The 22,340-nt window shown below is 36.8% G+C and overlaps 1 protein-coding gene across 3 annotated transcripts; it reads right to left on the bottom strand.

Annotated features, from left to right (window-relative positions):
- Nucleotides 1–15,482: 15,482 nt before the first annotated feature.
- LOC104121361 (phytoene synthase 2, chloroplastic) lies at nucleotides 15,483–20,057 on the bottom strand. Of its 3 annotated transcripts, none has more exons than XM_009633337.4 (7): nucleotides 19,917–20,057; nucleotides 18,147–18,880; nucleotides 17,999–18,049; nucleotides 17,238–17,410; nucleotides 16,601–16,836; nucleotides 16,257–16,449; nucleotides 15,483–15,864 (listed from the first exon to the last, which is right to left on the bottom strand). In XM_009633337.4, exons 2-7 carry the CDS (start codon nucleotides 18,637–18,639, stop codon nucleotides 15,685–15,687), a joined length of 1,326 nt encoding a protein of 441 aa, XP_009631632.1. In that variant the 5' UTR covers nucleotides 18,640–18,880; nucleotides 19,917–20,057; the 3' UTR covers nucleotides 15,483–15,684. The 3 variants fall into 3 exon arrangements, with proteins under 3 accessions (XP_009631632.1, XP_070051775.1, XP_070051776.1); XM_070195674.1 differs by lacking the exon at nucleotides 19,917–20,057 and adding an exon at nucleotides 19,264–19,489; XM_070195675.1 differs by lacking the exons at nucleotides 17,999–18,049; nucleotides 19,917–20,057 and having other exon boundaries at nucleotides 18,147–18,773.
- Between the last annotated feature and the right edge of the window lie 2,283 nt (nucleotides 20,058–22,340).

Genomic DNA, 22,340 nt, shown 5'->3' with positions numbered 1-22,340 from the left:
TTGTAATCTCATAGATGTGGGTCTTGGTTTCCCAATTCCCAAAGTCTTGAAAACTGAATAGGGCATCAAATTGATACTTGCCCCAAGATCACAAAGAGCTTTTGCAAACTCGGCACTCCCAATGGTACAAGGAATCGTGAAAGCGTTGGGACCCTCTAACTTGGGACCATTGAATGCACAATTACACTCACTTGATGAGTCATTTTTATAGTTTCAAAATTCATCGATCGTTTCTTTGTCACAAAATCCTTCATAAACCTTGCATAACCGGGCATTTTCTCTAAGGCTTCAACTAATGGCACATTGATACATAGGCTCTTCATCATTTCAATGAACTTTTTGAATTGATTCTATCTATTTTTCTTGGCGGGCCTTTGAGGATATGGAGGAGGAGGCCTAGGCATTGGTGCCTTAGCCTTTTGCACTACCGGTTCCGGTATGTCAACAATGTGATCCCTAGACGGGTTCATTTCCTCTTGAGCTTCCTCCACATTGTTATCAATATCAATCCGCCCTTCCTCATTTACTTTCACCACATTGTCTGGGATCTCATCTTCTTGAACCACTTGCTCATCAATCACAAGCTTCCGTTGATTCGAGGTGGGTCCATCCCCACCTTTTCCACTCCTTGTAGTAATGGACATGGCATGTCCCGTGTTGTTTCCACCCTTTGGGTTCACCACCATTCCACTTGGTAGTGCCCCCTTAGGATTAGTGTTTAGGGCTTGAGAGATTAGCCCCATTTGGACTTCCAAGTTTCGGATAGATGTATTGTGAGAGGCAAGTTGGGCATCGGAGTCGGAATTTTTCTCCATCATTTGCTTAAACATGTTTTCAATTCATCCCTTCTCATTGTTGGAAGAATTTGGACCATGAGAGGGATAAGGAGGTGGGTTGCTCGGTTGTTGATACATCGGGGGCCTTTGAAAACCCGACCCCCGATTGCCTTGATTATTGTTCCACCCCCCTTCGTTGTTGCCTCCTCAATATCCTTGACTATTGTCACTCCAATTGCCTTGGTTATTACCACCACTCCAATTTTCTTGATTATTGTTACTATTCCAATTCCCTTGAGTGTTGCCACCATTCCAATTACCTTGGTTGTTAGAATTCCAATTATCTTGATTACCTTGAGGTCGCCATTGTTGTTGATTCAAGCCTTGAGAGTTGTTTCTTTGACCTTGAAAGTTATTCATATATTGCACTTCCTCATCTTATTTATTGTAAGATTCATCTTGATCAAACCCGCTATCTTCTTGCACATAATTTTCCACTCGATTTTGCACTTGTGGACCTTTGGGCCTTCTTTTGTTCACCATCATACTAACACCCTCCATGGCATTGACTTGCTTAGGATTTTTCACTTGTTGAAGTTGAGCTTTGGCTAATTGATTCATTGTGGTGGTCAACTTGGCAATGGCTTGCCCATGGTCATGCATTTTTTAATGTAGGTAAATCACATTCGGATCACCTTGAGGTATATTTTCTCTACTTTGCCACACTGAAGAAGTATCCGCCATTTCATCTAAAATCTCAGAAGCTTCCGCATACGGGTGTTGTCATGAAATTTCCATCGGCAAGTTCATTAACCACGCACTGATTGATAGTATTGATCCCCCGATAAAAAGTTTGTTGAATCATAGCCTCTGTCATGTCATTATTTGGGCACTCTTTGACCATAGTTCGGTACCTCTCCCATATTTCATGCAACGGCTCATTGGGCTCTTGTTTGAATGCTAGAATCTAGTCTCTAAGAGTATCCATATGCCCAGGAGAAAAGAACTTGGAAATAAATTTCTCCGCCAATTCATCCCATGTATGGATGGAGTGATTTGGCAATCTTTCTACCCAATCCAAGGCTTTCCCCCATAGAGAGAAAGTAAATAGCCTCAACCTTAAAGCATCCTCGGAGACATTTTTCTGTTTACTCCCCCAATAAGTGTCATCAAATCTCTTCAAGTGTTTGTATGCATTTTGACTCGGAGCCCCGGTGAAGAATCCTTATTGCTCTAACAATGTGAGCATTACATTCGTGATTTGAAAGTTGTCCGCCCTAATGCGGGGCAGGACAATGGCACTTGCATACCCTTCATTTGGCAACACCCGGAGTGGAGCCGCTCTTGGTGGAGGTGGAAGTGGAACTGGGACGTTGTCTTGAGGTGCCCGACCTCCTCTATTTGCTTGAGGTTCAAGAGGAACCTCTTCAACTTGGCCATCTTCAACGTCCACATCCACCAAAGGCATGTTTCCGAGTTGATCGATGTTGTTTTCCATTATGGTATCTACAATTGATTCACACAAATCAGTAACAAGGAAGGAAAAAAAGACAATTCACACACAAAACCAAATATATAGCTAAATCCATTTTTATCTCCCCGTCAACGGCGCCAAAAATTGATCTCGTCCAAGTTCACACCTCAATTCAAGGTTATGAAATGGTCGATTGCAATAGTAATACCCAACAAGGCATCGGGGTCGAATTCCACAGGGACTATACGTGGGATCTAGGAGTATAAATTGCAGTGTATGAGTATGAACTATCTCAAATTACACTTCCATAAATTGATGCTTGTTCTATGTCTATTCCAATAAAAAATTGAAAGATTAAGTAATGAAACTAAGAAATTATTTTTGTTGTTGTTTTTCAAATACTGTAAAAGGCCTAGGTCTATGACCTTCACCTAGGTGTTTGCCTAGTGGGTTGTAAACTTTAAAACTTATTTTATTGTTCGGGGTGTATTATAGCTATCAACACTTAAGTACCCACTCAATACCTCTCGGTCATAGAGTGACTTTGCCCAATTTGGCTTTCCCAAGTCCAAATGGGTGTTGAACAAAACGGTTGATACAAAGCTCAAGTCGGGTTTTACTATCCCTAGATTCAGCCCTTTAATTGGGACTATCAATCTCTTGATTCACCTAATTTCTTGTTAGCCAAACTTTCCTAGACTAAGTCTCTCTTTCTCAAGTAGAGACCAAGTCAAAAAGATGAACTAATGTTTGCAACCATTAATTCAATAACTAAAAGCACGAACAAGGCTAAATAATAAACACCCAACCATAAACAAGCAATAAATCAAACACCCATTAAGTTTTAGCTACTCATGCTTAAGACGGAAGAAATAGAAGAAGAAATGATAATTAAACCCATATTGATAATTAAAATAAAGAAATCTATGTTTAAAAAGTTCAAAATGTCAAAAACTACTAAAGAGGGTAAAGAAAAACGGCTACTGTAGCTGCTGATGTCAAAAACTTGACCTAAAAAGGTGAAACTCTTCTATTTATACATAGCTGGAATTTTCGGACAAAAATGCTCTTTCGGAGGTTTTGCGGCCGCACAATTCCATGTGCGGTCCGCACTTTGCTTCAACCTGACAGGATTGGAATCTTGCGGCCACACAATTCTGAACCGCGGCCGCATCTCACTCTTTCTGCGGTCCGCACATTTCTGAGTGCGGCCGCACATGCCTCTTTTGCGGACCGCACAAATGCAACTGCGGCCGCGTAGCTGATCTTCTGCTGCCGCACAATAATTATGCGGTCCGCACTTCCGTTGAACTTGATATGCAGGTTCTTTGAACTTTTGCTCTTGCCTAGATTCTTCGGCCGCACATTTCATGTGCGGACCGCACTTCACACATATCTCTGATAAGTTCTTCTGCACAATCTGCGGCCGTAGATGATGTTCTGCGGTCCGCACTTTAAGCTTCTGTGTCTATTTTTTTCCTTGAGTTCAGATCACTCCTTCTTGAGTTGGATTTCATCTTGGAGGCTCATTTTCCAATATTCCTGCAATTAAGCATATGTCATCAGTTTTCGGGAACACAATTAAATACTTTTGGACTAAAACGAAAGCTAAAAGGTGCTACTAAGTAGTCAAAATCTCCACTTATCAAAAGTAACCGAAAGAAAGAACTGTAAATGTTGAAACTGAAAATAAACTGATAACTGAGAACTGATAATTGGTAACTGAACGGATAACTGATAACTGATAACTAATAACTGAACTGATAACTTATAACTGATAACTGAACAGAACAAAAGAAGTAAGGATATGAATACTCCTTCTTCTGAATGATGAACCGCCTTTTTATCTAAATAAATAAACTGTGGCCTCAAACCCAATATATATATATATGCACAAGCTACGGCCTCGTACCCAAGTATACGCATACATAACTGCGGCCTCAGGCCCAAAGATGCATAAAGCACAAATTGCGGCCTCAGGCCCAAAGATGCATAAAGCATAAACTGCGGCCTCAGGCCCAAATACAGGTGTTCAACATTCAGGGATTTAAAATCAGGAACTGAGAATCATACTACAACACATGATACTGAAATACTGAGCTATATTGAGTTACATGATACTGGAATACTGAATATAACTAGATTGAGACATGTATTCATGAACCGATTATGAGAACTGAAGCTTCAACTGTTTATGACATGCTAAGCAATCTAGATTGAGACTCATGAGCATCAAATCCAAGTCTATATTGATTACGCACTGAGCTCACAACGTTCATAATGAAAGTCATAAACGAGTTACGAAGCTAGAGAATAGAAGTTCTGCAACTATTCAAGGAACTAAGCTTAACTATATTTCTGAGGCAATTAGTAACGTTGTAAAAAACACTTAGTGTAGGGAGAATTATTAACATTCCCAAACATAGAGAGTTAGCCTCACATACCTTAACTTTCTACTCTTGAGCGTAATACAACATTCGAACCCTTTCAACTTTAATCTATATCAATACAAGTCAAAGGGATTCCATATTAGCAATAATACTCATGTTTTGGTTACTTAGGCATTTTATCAAACACTTTATGGGCATAAAGCCTCATAGCCCTCATTAATGGTGTTTCTACACCCAACAAACCATTCTCTTGCTCCTAGATAAATTCTAAAATCTCAAATTTCTTATAATCAATATCATTCTTCTTCACTCATAAGATAAACAACATCATTAACCAATAATCAACAACCCAAACCTATAATCGTTCATACTTTTCTATCAAACCTATTAACTCATATCTCATGAAATTAGAGTCTATAATCATTTATCCAGTGCAATAATCAATTAGAGGGTGAAGATATTACCTTTTGAAGTTCAATCCTCTTTAATTCAAGTTCTAGAGTTTGTTTTCTCAACCATGATGTCCAATCGAATATATAATGATTTGAAGGGTTTACCCATGTTAATAAGGTGTTAGAGAATTGGAATTAACTTAGAATCACCATTAGAACTTACCTTGGATGGTGGAGAGAACTTTGAGGAGTTAGGTTATTGAGAACTTCCCTTTCTAGAGCAAGTTTTTGTGTTTTGGGGTATGGTGGACGAAGTAGGGTTTTTAAAACGACTTCGGATTTAACTTAAACTCTTTGGGTTCTAAAACGCATTTGGTATTTCAAATTATTACCCACTCACTAGTGTTAACCTGGCTAAGTAAATCAAATCGTACCTCTACTAGCTCTACTAAAATTTCTAATTCATTGTATCTAATCAAAACTTACTTACTATTATTTTACTAACCACCTGCTAGCATCATGTTTTCTTGTTCTGATTTGAATAACTAAGTGAAGAATAAGGTTATTTCTAACTTCCCTCACCATCCAACCCTATTCTACGGTAGCGTACTATATTTCTTTTTTGAACTATGTACATGGATCACACTTGGGGAAAGTCCATCTGTCTTAAACGAAATTGGAATATCTAACCCCAAACTTTCTATACATTTCAAATTCATATCAGACTATAAATATCTCTTGTAAACACTTAGTCCCATATCCTAAGGGGAACTGTCATATCTTTTATCTCACAATAATAACTGATTCTTATAGTAACTTACTAACATGGTACTTTTTAGTTCTTATTTGAATAAATATGAACAACTTAAAATCATCTCCTGAAATTCAATATCGACTGCTCTTGGTTCTCATTTGTTACCAACATGTACTCCATAAATATACCCCGATGGGCAATCATCCTTTCTAGGACCTTGAGTTTTTTCTGCCCGTCGCTTGGACATTCAATATGTCTGGAATTCGATAGGAAGAGAAAGTTACCTATTGCTCTAAGCTTCATGGCACGATTTAGAGTATAAAGAAAGGAGACAATCCTGAGTGTCTTAGTAGTTAACCATTTATATGCGTGGCCGGCACACACATATAAAGGAAACTCCACTGGACACGTCTAGGACACTTTAACCTAGTGCTCTGATACCAAGCTTTGTCATACCCCAAACCTGGGTCTGGACATAACACGGCACCCGGTGCCTAACTACATATGACCGAGTGAACCAACTGAATGGCTGAATCAATATGTGATATCATAGCATACTGAATGCAGAAGAAAAACTAACACATGCTGATATACTGAAAGTCTGAATGATATAAATTAAGTGCGGAAACACTAATATAAGCCTAAAACATTTATGTAGCAACATTGCCTAATATAAAAAGCCTCTGACTCATTCTAAGTGTTACTCTAGTCTATGAAGTCTCTAATGAAGTACTGAAAATACTGACTGTCAATAAATACAGAAAGACTGTAAAGTAATGGTAATGCCCCGAAAGAACTGGGGCTCACCTAATAGCTTGTAAGAGAATCCTATCGCTCTGAATTGTCAACCTGTAAATCATTACCTGCATCGTAAGATTCAGGCCCCGAGCAAAAGGGACGTCAGTACATTTGAATTGTACTAGTATGTAAAGCAACTGAAAGAAAGAATTGTAAATGTTGAAACTGAAACTAAACTGATAACTGATAACTAAGAACTGAGAACTGATAACTAGTAACGGAATGGATAATTGATAACTGATAATTGATAACTGATAACAGATAACTGATAACTGATAACTGAACTGATAACTGATAAGTGAATTGAACAAAGGAAGTAAGGATATGAATACTCCGCCTTTTGAATGATGAACCACCTGTTTAAATGAATAAATAAAATGCAGCCTCAGGCCCAATATATACGTGCACAAGCTGCAGCCTCGGACCCAAGTATACGTATACATAATTGTGGCCTCAGGCCCAAAGATGCATAAAGCACAAACTGCAGCCTCAAGCCCAAAGTTGCATAAAGCACAAACTGCGGCCTCAAGCCCAAAGATGCATAAAACACAAACTACGGGCTCAGGCCCAAAGATGCATAAATCATAAACTGCGACCTCAAGCCCAAAGATGCATAAAACACAAACTGCGGGCTCATGCCCAAAGATGCATAAAGCATAAACTGCGGCCTCAGGCCCAAATACAGGTGTTCAACATTCAGGAATTTAAAATCAGGAACTGAGAATCATAATGCAACACATGATACTAAAATACTGAGCTATATTGAGTTACATGATACTGGAATACGGAATAGAACTAGAGTGAGACATGTATTCATGAACTGATTATGAGAACTGAAGCTTCAACTGTTTATGACATGCTAAGTAATCTAGACTGAGACTCGTGGGCATCAAACCCAATTCTATATTGATTACGCACTAAGCTCACAATGTTCAGAATGAAAGTCATGATCGAGTTACGAAGCTAGAGAATAGAAGTTCTACAACTATTCAAGGAACTAAGCTTAACTATATTTCTGAGGCAATTAGTAAAGTTGAAAAAGAAACGTAGTGTAGGGAGAATTATTAACATTCTCAAACATAGAGAGTTAGCCTCACATACCTTAACTTCCTTCTCTTGAGCGTAATACAACATTCGCCCACCCTTTCAACTTTAATCTATATCAATACAAGTCAAAGGGATTTCATATTAGCAATAATACTCATGTTTTGGTCACTTAGGCATTTTATCAAATACCTTATGTGTGTAAAGTCTCATAGACCTCATTAATGGTGTTTCTACACCCAACAACCCATTCTCTTTCTCCTAGATAAATTATAAAATTTCAAACTTCTTATATTCAATATCATTCTCCATCACCCATGAGATAAACAACACCCTTAACCAATAATCAACAATCAACAACCCAAACCTATTTCATGCTTTTCTATCAAACCCATCAACTCATATCTTATGAACTTAGAGTCATAATCATTTATCCAATGCTATAAGAAGATATTACATTTTGACGTTCAATCCTCTTGAATTCGAGTTCTAGGGTTTTTTTCTCAACCATGATGTCCCAATCGAATATCTAATGATTTGAAGTGTTTACCCATGTTAATAAGGTGTTGGAGAATTAGAATTAACTTATAATTACCATTAGAACTTACCTTGAATGGTGGAGGGACCTTTGAGGAGTTAGGTGTAAGGCCCCGTAAAATGTTACCTAAAACCTAAGGTTTCGTTGAAGTGTTTGGGGACTTTTGAGAAGTTTGGGGGAGTTTACCTAAAACCTTGGACGGTTTTGTTGGATGGTGAAGGGACCTTTGAGGAGTTTGGTGAGTTGAAGATACTTTTTGAAAATGCAGGGCGTTTTCTGCGGTCCATTCTGCGGTCACAGAACTGATCTGCGGACCGCAGATCTGCCGCATACTAAAGCAGAAAATTGGGCAAAATTTTTGGACCATTACGCGGTCCATTATGCGGCCGTATAATCATTTCACAGGCCGCACAACCCATCGCAGATCCAACATAAAATTTCTGGAGGGAAGTTCTGTGGCATATTATACGACCGCAGACCAGTCGCAGAGTGAGACAGGAGTGCCCAGTTTCGGAGGGCTATTATGTGGTCCATTTTGCAGACAGCATAAGCGTTATGCGGTCGCATATACGGCCGCATATCTGCATCAGGGCTTCATTTTTCTAAATTTTTTATTCGGCCCTATTTCGATATATTAAAGTAAAGGGCCACTTTTGAAGCAAAAATCTGATATTTCTAGAGATAGGGATTACCATAGAGTGAGAGGGGAAGTTCCTAAGCTTATTGATCATTAACTCTTGCTCAAAGTTGAAGAATTCACAAGAAAATTCACTAGGTCTTCATCCTAGAGGTAAGATTCTACTCCCTAGCCCTCAATTTCATGATTTTACTGAAAATAGGTAATGAGAAAAGCAATTCTTGGGTGTAGGAGTTGTCCATTATGCATTCATGTACTATCAAGGGTTGGGGGAAGAATGTTGAGCTAAATTGGTTAGACATTGGGTAGTGATATGGAGGAATCCACCATATGAGAACCTTGAAATCATAATACCCACCTAGTATTTGATAAAATGCTCAAATGAGCTGGAACTATAAACTCTCTCCTAATTTGTATTTAATTTTGCTATATTTCTAAATAGATCGAAGAGGCTAAGAATTCCGGGACATTGTAGTAATTTAAAAAGCTCAAGGTGAGGTATGTTGGCTAAACTCATCTCTTTAAATTGAACCACACAATCTCCTTGTAAGTCCCGAGTTGTTTGTTATGAATTGATTATTCCGAATAAGCCTTGTGTCGAAAGATATATGTTCAATATGTATTCCAATGTTCTTGTTATGTATATTCTATTTGAAAATGTGCTCGAAGCATGGGTTGCATATCCAAATGTTATATCTTTAAGTTGTGATTCAAATGAAAGCTACTATGTCAAATTGTGTAAGAAATCTCAATGTGTTTAACAATCTTATTTGCTCAATATGTAGACTTAAAGTCTTGAATATAAATGCTCCGTTGTTGATGATCAGTGATAATGTTGAAAGTGAAAGAGATTATTATGAAGTATGAAATACGGCCAACGTGCCAAGAGTGACACTGTGTTATGGTCATCGGTGCCAATGAACTGAATGACATGTATAAGATAATGAAAAGAGTTGTCAACCCTTTAAATAAATAAACACCCTGGGAGTATCGTGTCACGCCCGATCTCGGGGAGCGCGACCGGCGCTCAACTGGGATAACCCTGCCGAGCAAGCCTGCTAGATTTTCTTCTACCCAAACTCACCCATGAATAACGAGAAGATATATTTTCATTAACAGACAATAAGGAGATCATGTATACAACATTGATCCATTACTATTAGTTACTTCATTTATAAGCCCTCAAAGTGTTACATTACACATCCATAGTTTAAAAGTGGAACATGTGATACAATTACAACATCATTAGTTTGACCTTCCCAATACCAACGTACAACCCACACTATGTCTACGGAGCCTCTAACGGGTACAAAAGAGTACTAGGATAGTGCCGGCAACAAGGCCCCGGCTATACCTCAAACACAATACATGAGAAACAAAAAGATACATGGCCTCGATATGAAGTGGGGCTCACCACGTCAATTGAGAGGAGGATGTACTGCTATCATTGATCGATGTCGCCTGCTATGGAACCACCTGTATCCATTAAAAGATGCAGCGCCCCCATCAAAAGAGACGTGAGTACATGTGGAATAGTACTCGTATGTAAGGAAGACAGAACAACATATGAAAATACGGTAACTCAAATAAGAGGTAATTAAAGTACATCAAGAGACTACGAAACATCCCATAGAATCAAATTTCAAATCTATTTATACTTGCATCATTCTAAACTTCTTTTAGGATCAACCAAGCCATATGAGCTATACGAGGAATACATAATATAATGTAATTGAAACAACATGTATAAACAAGGCCAATGAAAGTGGCACCTATTGTTCATTTTGCCTATGCATTTCATAGACCGTCCATAGGGTTCACATGTTATATTACACACCTACGCATTTCATAGACCGTCCATAGGGTTTCATTTATATCATATACCTATGCATTTCATAGACCGTCCATAGGGATTCGTTCATATTATACACCTATGTGACTCATAGACCGTCCATAGGGATTCCATACACAATACACATATGTGTTTCATAGACCGTCCATAGGATCACATATACAATACACCTATGCTTTTCATAGACCATCCATAGGATTCCATATACATCATTGTGCATATAACCATATATAATCTCAAGCGACATAACTAATGCTACTTTTAAGGTCGTAAGTTCCCGGATCATTGGAACACTTCATGTTCTTGCTCATCATGGAGAAACATACCTCATTACATTAGCACACGTATGGTGAATCAATAAGTCAATTTCAATGGCACATGGCCCAAATTCGTTTTCATAAGATTTATCATCATTTAGCATAGGACATCTCTCTTTCACTTCATTATATACCCTCTTGTCAACTTAAGGTCATTAGCTAAGTTCATGATTCTTGGGGACTTAACATCGAAGTCATTTACATTCATTATTTTGGCAAGCGGCCACAGTTCATGTTCATACTATCACTTATGTGTACTAGCCATGGGTGATCATAGGACATTAATAACATTATTATATAAAGGAGTAAAAACTCATCTCATAATCTTTCACACATTCTTTCATTTTATTGGCACTATTGGCCACAAATGTAATTCTCATTCTTGGCACGATGGCCATATTTCTACATCTCATACTCGCTTCTTTCACTTTCAAACATCATCATCATCATCAACAATAAGGCGTTTCAAATCAAGGTTTTTAGTACACATGTGAGCAATTAAGAGTCTTAGGCACATAGAGATTTTTCACAAAATTTGGCATAATAGCCTTCGTTTGAAATTGATTTGAAGTCGAAACATTTTTAATGTACAACCCATACTTTGAACACATTCTCAAATGATAACATAACATGGTAAAAGCATTTGGGATACATATTGAACATATATCTTTCAACACAAGCTTATTCGGAATAGCTTACTCGGGACTTACATAAATTACATGAATACCGTGGGATTCAATTCTAAGAGAGGAGTTTAGCCTACATACCTAGTTTGAGCTTTCCTTAAGTTACTACAACATTCCGGAAATCCTAGCAATCCCGATCTATTTTGAGACATAACAGAATTGTACACAAATTAGGAAGATATTCATGGTTTCAGCTCATTTGAGCATTTTATCAAACACTAGGTGTGCAAATTAATTGCAAGGTCCTTCTACAAGATTTCCTTCACCCCAAAACCAACTCAACACCAAGAGTTCACCCATACTAGTTCAATGATCTTTCCATAACCCTTGATAGTACATACATACATACATAAATAACACTCTCACACCCAAGATTCATACTTTTCATTAACCATCTTCCATCCCAAATTCGAAATTAAAAACTAGGGTATGGAACCTTACCTCTTAGATGAGGGAACCTTACCTCTTAGATGAAGACCTTGTGAGTTGTCCTTGCGAAATCTTCAAGCCTTGAGCAAGAATTGATGAACAAAATGGCTAGGTCTTCTCTTTCTCTCTCTAAGATACTCTCACCTCTCTCTAAAAATATCAGATGAAACTCTTAAAAATGACCCCCAAAGCCTTTTTATAAAAATGGGATCGGGTAAAATTTTCAAAACTTAAACTTGCTGAAACTGGGTCTGCGGCTGCAGACCATACCGCATAATCGATATGCGGCCCGCAAAATGGGCCGCGAAAATAGTGCCCAAAAATTGGACCTGTCTGAACTAGTATGCGACATCCGCTGACCTATTTTGCGACCGCGGACTAGACCGCAGAATTATCTTCCAGATTTTCTCATGCCAAGTCTGCGGCTGAAATGCGGTATGCAAAGTGAATATGCGATCCCATAATGGACCGCAGAAATGACCTTCAAATTCAATAATCTTTCTGCTCAACTATGTGATGGATATGCGGCCCACAAACCTGTTCAGCGGTGGCAAACATGACCACAAAATCGTCTTCTCTTTCCAAAACTTTCTATCAACTCCTCAGTGTATTCTTCAATCCAAAAAGTTCGTATCGCGGCGAGCTTGCGAGCCGCGAAAAATTTCTACAATCATCAAACACATAAGCCTACCTCGTCACTACGAAACCTTAAATTCTTTTACGAAATATTTTTTTATCGGGTCTTACATATCGTTGGTCACCGAGGAAGGGTAGGTTGAAATAACCTAACCCCGAAACTACATGTACCGGTATAGGAGTGAATCGTGATTGTACCCCTTTATTGGGATGTGATTGATGTGAAGAGAATATTTTCTTTTATTGGGATGAGATGATTGTTAGAAAAGGGTGATGTCGATCCACACGGCATTGTGGTGAGACGACCTAGATGGTCGGGTTGTGATCGGACGCCATGCCGCACACAAGGTGGTGATTGTGCTTGAAATTGTGATTGAGATATTGATTAAAATTATGATAATGATTGTGATTGTGGTTGATGTCTTTGGATGAGACGGCCTAGCCGATCGGGCCGTGATCGGACTCCGTACTAAAATTACGGTGGTATATTGGTTCTAAGATCTCCCAACCTAAAATAATAAAAATTTACTTGACACTTATCTTGCTCCTAATTTGATGTTTTAGTATTGTCTGAGGCTTCCATTGATTTATGATTGTCCTTCCTTGTGTTATCATTCGTTCTAACGAGAGGTTGTTTAGTCTTACATACTAGTACTATTCCATATGTATTAACGTCCATTTTTCAGGGGCGCTGCATCTTTAATGGATGCAAGTAGTTCCGCAGCAGGTGGCATTGATCGTTGATAGCAATACACTCTCTTCTCAGCAGATTTGGTGAGCCCCGCTTCATTCGGGGTCGTGTATCTTTTGTCCCATGTGTATTATATTTTGAGGTATAGTCGGGACCTTGTTGCCGGAGTTATCATATAATTTTGTATTCGTAGAGGCTCCGTAGACACAATGTGGGTTATATATGGGTGTTGGAAAAGTCAAAGTAGCCTTGTTGTATTTGAATCACTTGTTGCACTTTAACTATGATTGTGTATGTATTTTGAGACTATAAAATGAAGTGACTAATGGTAATGGAATTGGCATTGTTCATGAAATCCACTCAATGTTTAATTAATGATATAAATGTATCTTCTCTTTATTTATGGGCGAGTTGGGTAGAAGGTATTGTAAAGGCTTGCTTGACCGGGGTATCTCGGTTGAGCGTCGGTCGCACTCCCCAAGGACCAACAGCGCACCTAAACGCACATCAAAGGCAGTGGTACTGCCATAAGTGTGCGGCCGCGCATGGGAACACATGAGCGCACAGACTGCACGTTGTCTAGTAAAACGTACATAACTGTTTGTACAGAAATCCATTCGGGCTCCACAATATATCATTGAAAAGGTATTTCAAAGAGCTACCACTTTCATGTCTTGAGGTTTCTCAAATTCCTAACAGAATTTCATGGAATCGTGCTTAAATACAGACCTTCCATAAACTTATTCGATTTTATCGAATCTTATGCACCTCACTCTCAGTCTTGATTCCAAAACAACTATTTCCACCCATACTCATCCCGATAGGACTTTATATGTCTAAGATGTCACATTAATACTTATTTAACACGTCCACACCTAATCTGAATTTACGAAGTATTATAAAAAGAATGACACATTTTTATATTTAGAAATAATTTAACTTTGAACTTTTCATTTTACCCATTTTACTCTTAATGGGAAGCTTTTACAAGCAAACAAATATTATGGAACTACAAAGTTTTTACCTCTTATGCTTTTAGAATCACATGTTTTAAAAAATTTCTTTTCTTTCTTAAACTTTGTGTCAAGTCAAACTATCTCATTTAAATTAAACGGATGGGAGTAAGATTTTCTTGTCGATCGATCTCTGCCGTTATCAACTGTAAACATAAAGAGACAACTCATTTTTAGAAAGAATTCCAAAAAAATAATGCAATGTTAACTTTTATTGAATCACACGAATATAGACCGTCAAAGAAATAGGGAGTTAGTAACCACGCAATTATTTAATTCATTTTAGTTAAAGTCGATGTACATTTTCAAAGTCGGAAAAAAAAATAGAAACAATGAAATTGAACTATAGATACTACCAACTTACCAAGTGCGGCGCTTGTAGTATGTGAATTGTGAAGTGCTATTCATATGTATGAAACAAGGGTAAAACAATAAAAAGCAAAAGGGACCTGAATTACAAAAAGCCATGATCTTGGAAGATTTGGGATTTAGAATCCCAAAATCTCTGCTTATCAATATATATAATGAGTTTCATCGTAGAAAATTGAGCAATTCCACCAGTTAAACTGACAAGTTAATATGCAAACTGAGAAAGCTGTCCAACCTATACATGGAATGTAGGATTGAGCAAAAAGCATCAACAGAGTCTCAACTACTTTGCTACTCTATTTACTTATCCGTGAAAAAGAAAAATGTTTACTTCTTGAACCAAATGGCAAAAGCATATGGCCACTTCAAGAAGCCGAGCGACAATGACAATGACACGAGGTTTGGCTTCTTCTCTAACTCTTTAAAAGTTAGAATAAGTGCATTTATATATATACCCGATAAATGAGATATTCTTCTCCAATATGGGACAATGTTCCTTGGTAAAGGAGGAAAATTCAAAAAATTTATTTTTCCCTCCATTTCCGAATCACACTATTTTGAGCCAAACACCAACAAATGTATCTCTTGAATGTACAGATAGACATACAATATTCACTTCCCCTGCTCATGGACCCATCTTTGATCTTTTAAAAAAAATTTGAAAGAAGAAGAATATAGGTACACAGTGAAGGAAGTTAATTCTTTACATGAACTAAAATAATTTTCTCACTTGAGGGTTTGATGAGTGTGGAGAAACATTCTACCAAGAAATTGTCATATTGAATTTACAATCTACTTTTGATGATACACATTTAGCAAAGGATATATCTCATTTACAAGTACCTGAGTTTCTTTAGTGTATATTACTCATTGACTCAACTACTTCATTCATGTCTTTGCTAGTGGAGAGGAAGTTCTATTAGGGGGCACAAGAGATTTTGCATAAGCAATGGGCAAGGTGAGAAGCTTCTTTGGCTTGCTAACATAAGCCCTCCTTGTGAAGTTGTTGTAGTCGTTGGCTTCAATCTCGTCCAATATCTTGCGATACAACAGCAGCGCTGTTAACACCTGCAACGACAAAAAAAACAGCTCAATGCCATACTAAGTACAGTAGAATATAGATTCAGAATATAAGCTCAATGCAAATTTAGACCATCAATGCATAGGTACGTCGATCAAGCTCTCTTTCCTCTGTGGTGTAGGAATATAAGCAGAACATAATAGAGAAGATATGAGCACAACTAGAGGATTTAACAAGCATGATACAACACCACAAGAGAATGCTGTTGAAAATTGGAAACTATGATACCTATCAATGCCTATCAGTGTATGGTTTTTCGATAGAAAACTGAGTTCATACTGATTTTTTCTCACAACCATATCTCCTAGCTAGCAGGTAAAAAAATAGGAAGAAAAACTACTGGATACAAGCGATCAATTGTAATCTTAAGACTACTTACAGGCCATCTACTAGCAGAGTCCAGTTCTGTGACACCTTTCTCTGACTCATCAAAGAATTTCCTCGCCCTCTGAATTTGTTTCTTCATAAAGTTCCTCCACTTATCAGTCACTCTTCCAGCAAATATGTCTTCGTCGGAGAGCCCTGCCTGTGCTAATTCATCTTGAGGCAAGTATACTCTTCCTCTTCTGGCACTGTATAACAAAAGGAAATATGTAAGAATAGAACCAAATTTTAAGCACTTAGTGTAGCTATACTAAGAGATGATTAGCCACAGAGCTTTTCCTAACTCTTTTGACCTTTTTTGGCATGTTCAATGTGCATTAAATGTAGCTTCATGCTTACTCTTCTCCTACATCTCTGAGTATATTGGTTAGTTGATTTGCAAGCCCTAAAGCCAAAGCAGCATTATATACACTCTCTGTTGTTGCCTTTGATTCAGGTGCAATACCCATAACTGGAACACTCATCAATCCTACAGTACCAGCAACATAGTAACAATAGAGATATAGCTCATCGAAAGTTTTGTATCTGGATTTCCACAAGTCCATACGCATTCCTTCAATCATATCTCTGAATGGCTGCAAGCAAACGACTTCCTTGAATTATGTGAATGAAGGCCATATTCCGAATACAGTAACCTAAGAGAAGCTATCATGACAAGTGTTTTATTTTGAAGTGTAAATTACTTCAAATGCAACATGAACCCTTACTGAATCTTAAAACCACAAATAGGATATAAGAGAGGTTATTGAACACAAAACACACATAGGATAGAGGGGTTATCGAGGACTGATGAATACAGAATAAGAACACAACCTGAATCCTCACATATATGCCAATGACAGTAAAGGTAAACGAATTCCTAATAATCAAATTTGATGGAATTACTAGAAAAATATGCTTAAAAGACGGAGAAGTTGCAGAAAAGAGTAGAATTCTGACACAAAAGAGGATACAGATGATCAAAAGAAATAGTAACCTGAATATCAACAGGAAATCTGGAGACAGTATCGGATAAAGCAGCATCAAGCATATCAAATGGCCGCCCACTGAAAATATCTTCCAGCCTGGTCTCCCACCTATCTAAAGCTTGCGGAGTTATGTGGGATGCATTAGGGCCATCAACAAGCTCATCCGTTCTCCTGCACCACACTGTTTAAAAACAACACAACAAGAAGCTTTCTTCAGATGAAAAATTCTTTATACATGCACTAATACAAAATTGCTGTCAATTCACCAAGAGTTTGCCATAATTGACTATTCACAAAGTGTCAATTTAGTACTTCTTGGAAGCAGAATATTTGAAAGTATTACAAGTACCAGATATATCACAAAGTGTGACACTATATTTTGAAGACTGCCAAACAAAATGGGAAAGAGAAACAATCAGATCACCAGTTTTAAATTATCTGAAGTCTACTCTCTTTACCCTTTTGGACTGTATAAAGAACATAAGATTGTTTTTACACAAAGAGTGTAACCTCCGGCCAGCCAAAAGTAGAAATTATGTCAAAGATTCCCAAGAAAGTTTGATAAAACTAACAGTAAAAGCATGTTACACTTCCCTGAATCCTGTCTAATAATTTTTGCACTTCTTCCACTCATTTTGACTTTTGTATATGGTATGAGAAATTAGACCTCTTCTCTTTATGCATATAATAATGCCTCAGAAACTAGTAGAGCGCACATGCACCTATAATATTCCTTTTTATGTCCCCAGTTAAGCACAGATATACACACCATATATTGCCCAGATAGCTCTTCTTCTCTCTGGGGTCATTAGCTTGGTTCCTGAATAAGTACCAAAATAAAGATCAAATTTTGTTTTCATCAATTGGTCCCTTAACCAAGAATTTGTAAACTAAAGATAAAAGAGGCTGAGACTGACCTAAGTAAAATGTCTTTGCATACTCTGCACATACTTCGCCACAACGATCATATGCTTCACTCAACAAGCCCAAATTCCCTGGAACAACAATATCCGGCTTCACTTCTAAATCATCGGTAGATCTCAGCTGCCTCTTCACTAAAGCTGCCTGCTTTAATACCACATCATACACCTTTTTCTCTGATGACACAGTCATTTCTCCAGCTGGGCTAGCCACCAAACTGGACTGTACAGAGAAAGTGCTTCCATTTTCAGTTCTTGATCCTCCCAAGCATGCATATCTTGAATCTGCAATTAAAGAGCCAAAATTCCACCTTTGTCGTCTCCCGCCTTTCTTGATTCTCCCATTCCACATCAAATTCCTACCTCGAGCTAGGAACCTGGATGATACAAAGACGCGGTTTCCATCTCGGACTGAATCCAAGAATCCTGTCCCATTTGAGACCTCGGAATTGGGAGAAACAATCCACAACAAAGCAACAGACATGCTCATGAAACAAGAAACCTCTGTGGTGTAAAACAATTCCCAAGTTTTTTTCTTTCCTTTATGTTACCTTCTCACCTCAGCCTATTTTATCAAAAAACCAATACCCACTAGAGTCTATCCACTAATTTCAAGCAATATCCACGATTATAAAAATCGCATATAAGAAAGTGAACCGACTTTGCCTTACACAAGCAGAGGTAAATGCACTCATCAACAAGAAGCAAAACCTGTTGTTCTTTCTGGGTTTCTGCACAATGAGATAAACCAAATACTTATCATTTATACTGGTGATACAGTTACGACCACTCAAAAGTATAAAAATTCAAACTTTGTAATTAAAACATATCCCAGTACCAAGAATCAAATCAGCAACAGCACAACAAAAGGATCTTTAAAAAATTATTGAAAGCACGAATAGAAAAAACTTGCAAATGACAAATTACTTCACACTTTTTTCAGGTAATGGGAGCTTTCTATATATAGTCAATTAGATTATAATAAGCTCGCTTTCTAACTTTGGTACACGTAGAAACTGTTTGGAAAAGGCAAGAGTCTTCAAATCTTTAATATTATAAACTATAAAGCAACAAACCAGAACAATGAAAGCTACAGGGGAATTAAACAACCGACCTGTTAATATTGAAAGAAGCCTCCAATTAGTTGAAGAAGGTTTTTAACATATCAACATCAGTTGAAAGAAAGTAACAATGGCCACTCAAATCAACTTACAATACGAGACCGTCTTCTTGCTGCTGATCTCAATAGAATTTAGCAGCTTTTCCTTGTTTAAATTACACTCCTATATTTTTTGAGACATTTTATACCATTCAATTTTTTAAATTTGTTTTTTGTTAGTACTAGTTCTTGTTCACTCGTACTGATTAAAATTGAGTGATTCAGATTCTATCTCCTCTTTTTAGTTTCCACCTTTTTACCATTTTTCCACTAACATTAAACTTTTTTGGTCAGAGCAAAGACACGTAAATTTCATACTATGGTCCCACTGTATGTCTAAGATGTTGTTTCAGGATCCAAGTGCATCCTTATTAGGTCAAATTTTCTCAGTACTTTTATGTAAGAGTGCACCTTACATCTGACAAAATGTAACATTTCAAGTGATGGTATTGTAAGGTTTGTTAGATAAGTAAAGCAAATTGACCTAATTCCCACTCATCTGCTGTGTTACTAGCTTAATTTAAAAGATGAAAGTCTACACAAGCTAACTAACTTTCTGATTGATACTATGCATAAAAGCGGAGCCGCATTAAAGCAAGGGGTCATACCTTCCTCAAAAAATTTACTTGTTATATAAAATGCATGATAATACAAAGATTGAATCCCCTTCACTTGAATCAGAAGCTTGAATAGCCTATTTTTGTAAAAGTTGTATCCCCGTAATGATCAAGAGTTGGCTCAATCCGTTCAATGTTCGATCCCAATTTGATTGATATATATATATATATATATATATATATATATATATATATATATATATATATATATATATATATATATATATATATATATATGGTTATAACTATTAAGGAGTTTAAGAAATAAATAAAACTTTTAAAACTTGTCTTTTGATACGTGTCTTAGACATTTTGTGGTTATAAATTATTTCACTAAAATGAGAAGTTTAAAAATAAATTATTACTAAATATAAAAATATGACATTCTTAGGATAAAAGGAGTTATAATAATAAATTATTAGAAAAAACGAAGATCAGGAACTAATATCACTTCGTTTAGCTACACCTCTATTTTATCTTTTATTCTCGGCATGTGGTAGGATTGTTCCCTAAAATTATCTATTAATTTTCTTACTTTAATTGTATAATAATAATAATAATAATATGTGCATTATCGAGTTCATTATAACACCAACTTTAGTAATGGGCTAAGAAGCTGTGTGTCGAGTGGACACGTGTAACCACAGCCCAATCAATGGGAGATAACGTTATCAAAATAAAAGTGGGCAAGCTGGTGGTCATGTACACGTGTCAGTCGGTAAGTGGATAATAATCTTTTACCCTTTGCCCTTACTCTCTACTTTGTTCGGAGTGGGCCCACAGACGCGAAAGTGCCAATTCCAAAGTCAAGTGGACTGTGGGCCCATATTGCGGGGTGTACTGGGACATAGACCAGAAGATCTGGACCTAATTTGTCTTAAATAATTAAAAACGTTAAATATGGGCCAATAGCCCAACGACGTAGGCGTGAGTTATCCACGTCAAGTTGGTTTGAGGCTTATCGCGTGCTCTATGTTTGACACGTAGCAGTTTGCACCTTTACCTTCTTCTTTTTAAAATTAAAAAAAATGGTATTTCTGTAATTTATCAGTGGCGAAGCCACATGGTCAGGTCACGAGGGTGGTTAACTGGCCACTCTTCGTCAGAAAATTATACTATGTATATAGATAAAATATTATGTTTTAAAGATATATAACACATATTGAACATCATTTGTCGAAAATTTTTGTTTAATTATTTCAAATTTAAATAGCCTTGAGAAAATTCTTTATCTTTGTAACCCACCGCATAACACAGTTAACTTTAAAGAGCCATTCACCAGTGGGAAGTAGCAAATTAATCATCGCTCTTAAGTAAACGAGATAAAACCTTTGGTCCTTTGGAAAACTTCGTCAAGTTTTAATTAACATGATTTGGATAAGAGATTTTTAAAAAGATTTAAAAAATAAGCAACAAGTTGAAGAAATTGGTCAGCTCTACTTTCATTTGCACATGGCTTTTTAGTCATAGAGTATCATCTGGTGCATAAAAAAATAAAAATAAAACTATATTAAAAAAAATTCACATATAAAAAGGGAGATCCAATCATGGCATCATGCCCATATTGGTTAGGAGAATGTCAAATTAGAACTTATAACGTTGCGTTTAGAATTGTGGTTTGCAGATGGGATAATCAAATTGTCCTGCACTATTCTATATTTAGATTTCTCCTCCAACATAATCAAATTAATTTTGGAATTCGTAATAATGATGAAACTTCCTCTGATAATACAATAGAATTTTCTTGACATATAATAAACAAATATGGAAAAGCGAACGACTTATAATTAAGAGATCATTGAAATTTGTAAATATATAAATTTGTAGGTAAAAATGTAATTTGTCAACCACCAAACTATCCCTTCAGGATGTCAAAGAGTAAATTTCAAAATGCAAGGATCATTATTAAATGTAAGTGAATTTTCCTTTCCAGAAATGCTAGTGACTTGAAATGTAGCATAACAGGATCCAATAGTGCTTCACTGATATGATATATTCTATAATTAGTCATTGAGACGAGGTTGATTACACGCAATCTTTGACGTAAATATTTTGAAATCTGTAATTTTTTTCTTACAAAATTCTATTGTGTGATGGAATCGTTGATGTTGAGTTGAGCATATGTTATTATTGGAAAAGCAACTGAATTCTGTAGTGATGATACCACGTACTTTACTTATAGCAAGCTAGAATGCGTTATTTTCTTTTCTTTTTCTTTTTTTGAGTGAAAACCATATGAATATCAAATTCAATTTGAATTATTGTAAACCACCTAATCTAATTTAGTAATAGTAATAGTACAGTATAAAAGATCATAAAGAAACGATTGATTACTTTATGTTTTATGTAATTTTGTTATAACCTCATGATACCTATTTCTATTTCTAATTATACCATTCCTTTAAGTAGAAAATA

Source organism: Nicotiana tomentosiformis, chromosome 2 (assembly GCF_000390325.3).
Source record: "Nicotiana tomentosiformis chromosome 2, ASM39032v3, whole genome shotgun sequence".
Classification (NCBI taxonomy): domain Eukaryota; kingdom Viridiplantae; phylum Streptophyta; class Magnoliopsida; order Solanales; family Solanaceae; genus Nicotiana; species Nicotiana tomentosiformis.
The sequence above is the reverse complement of the archived record's forward strand: the minus strand, read 5'-3'. Positions and strand labels throughout refer to the sequence as shown.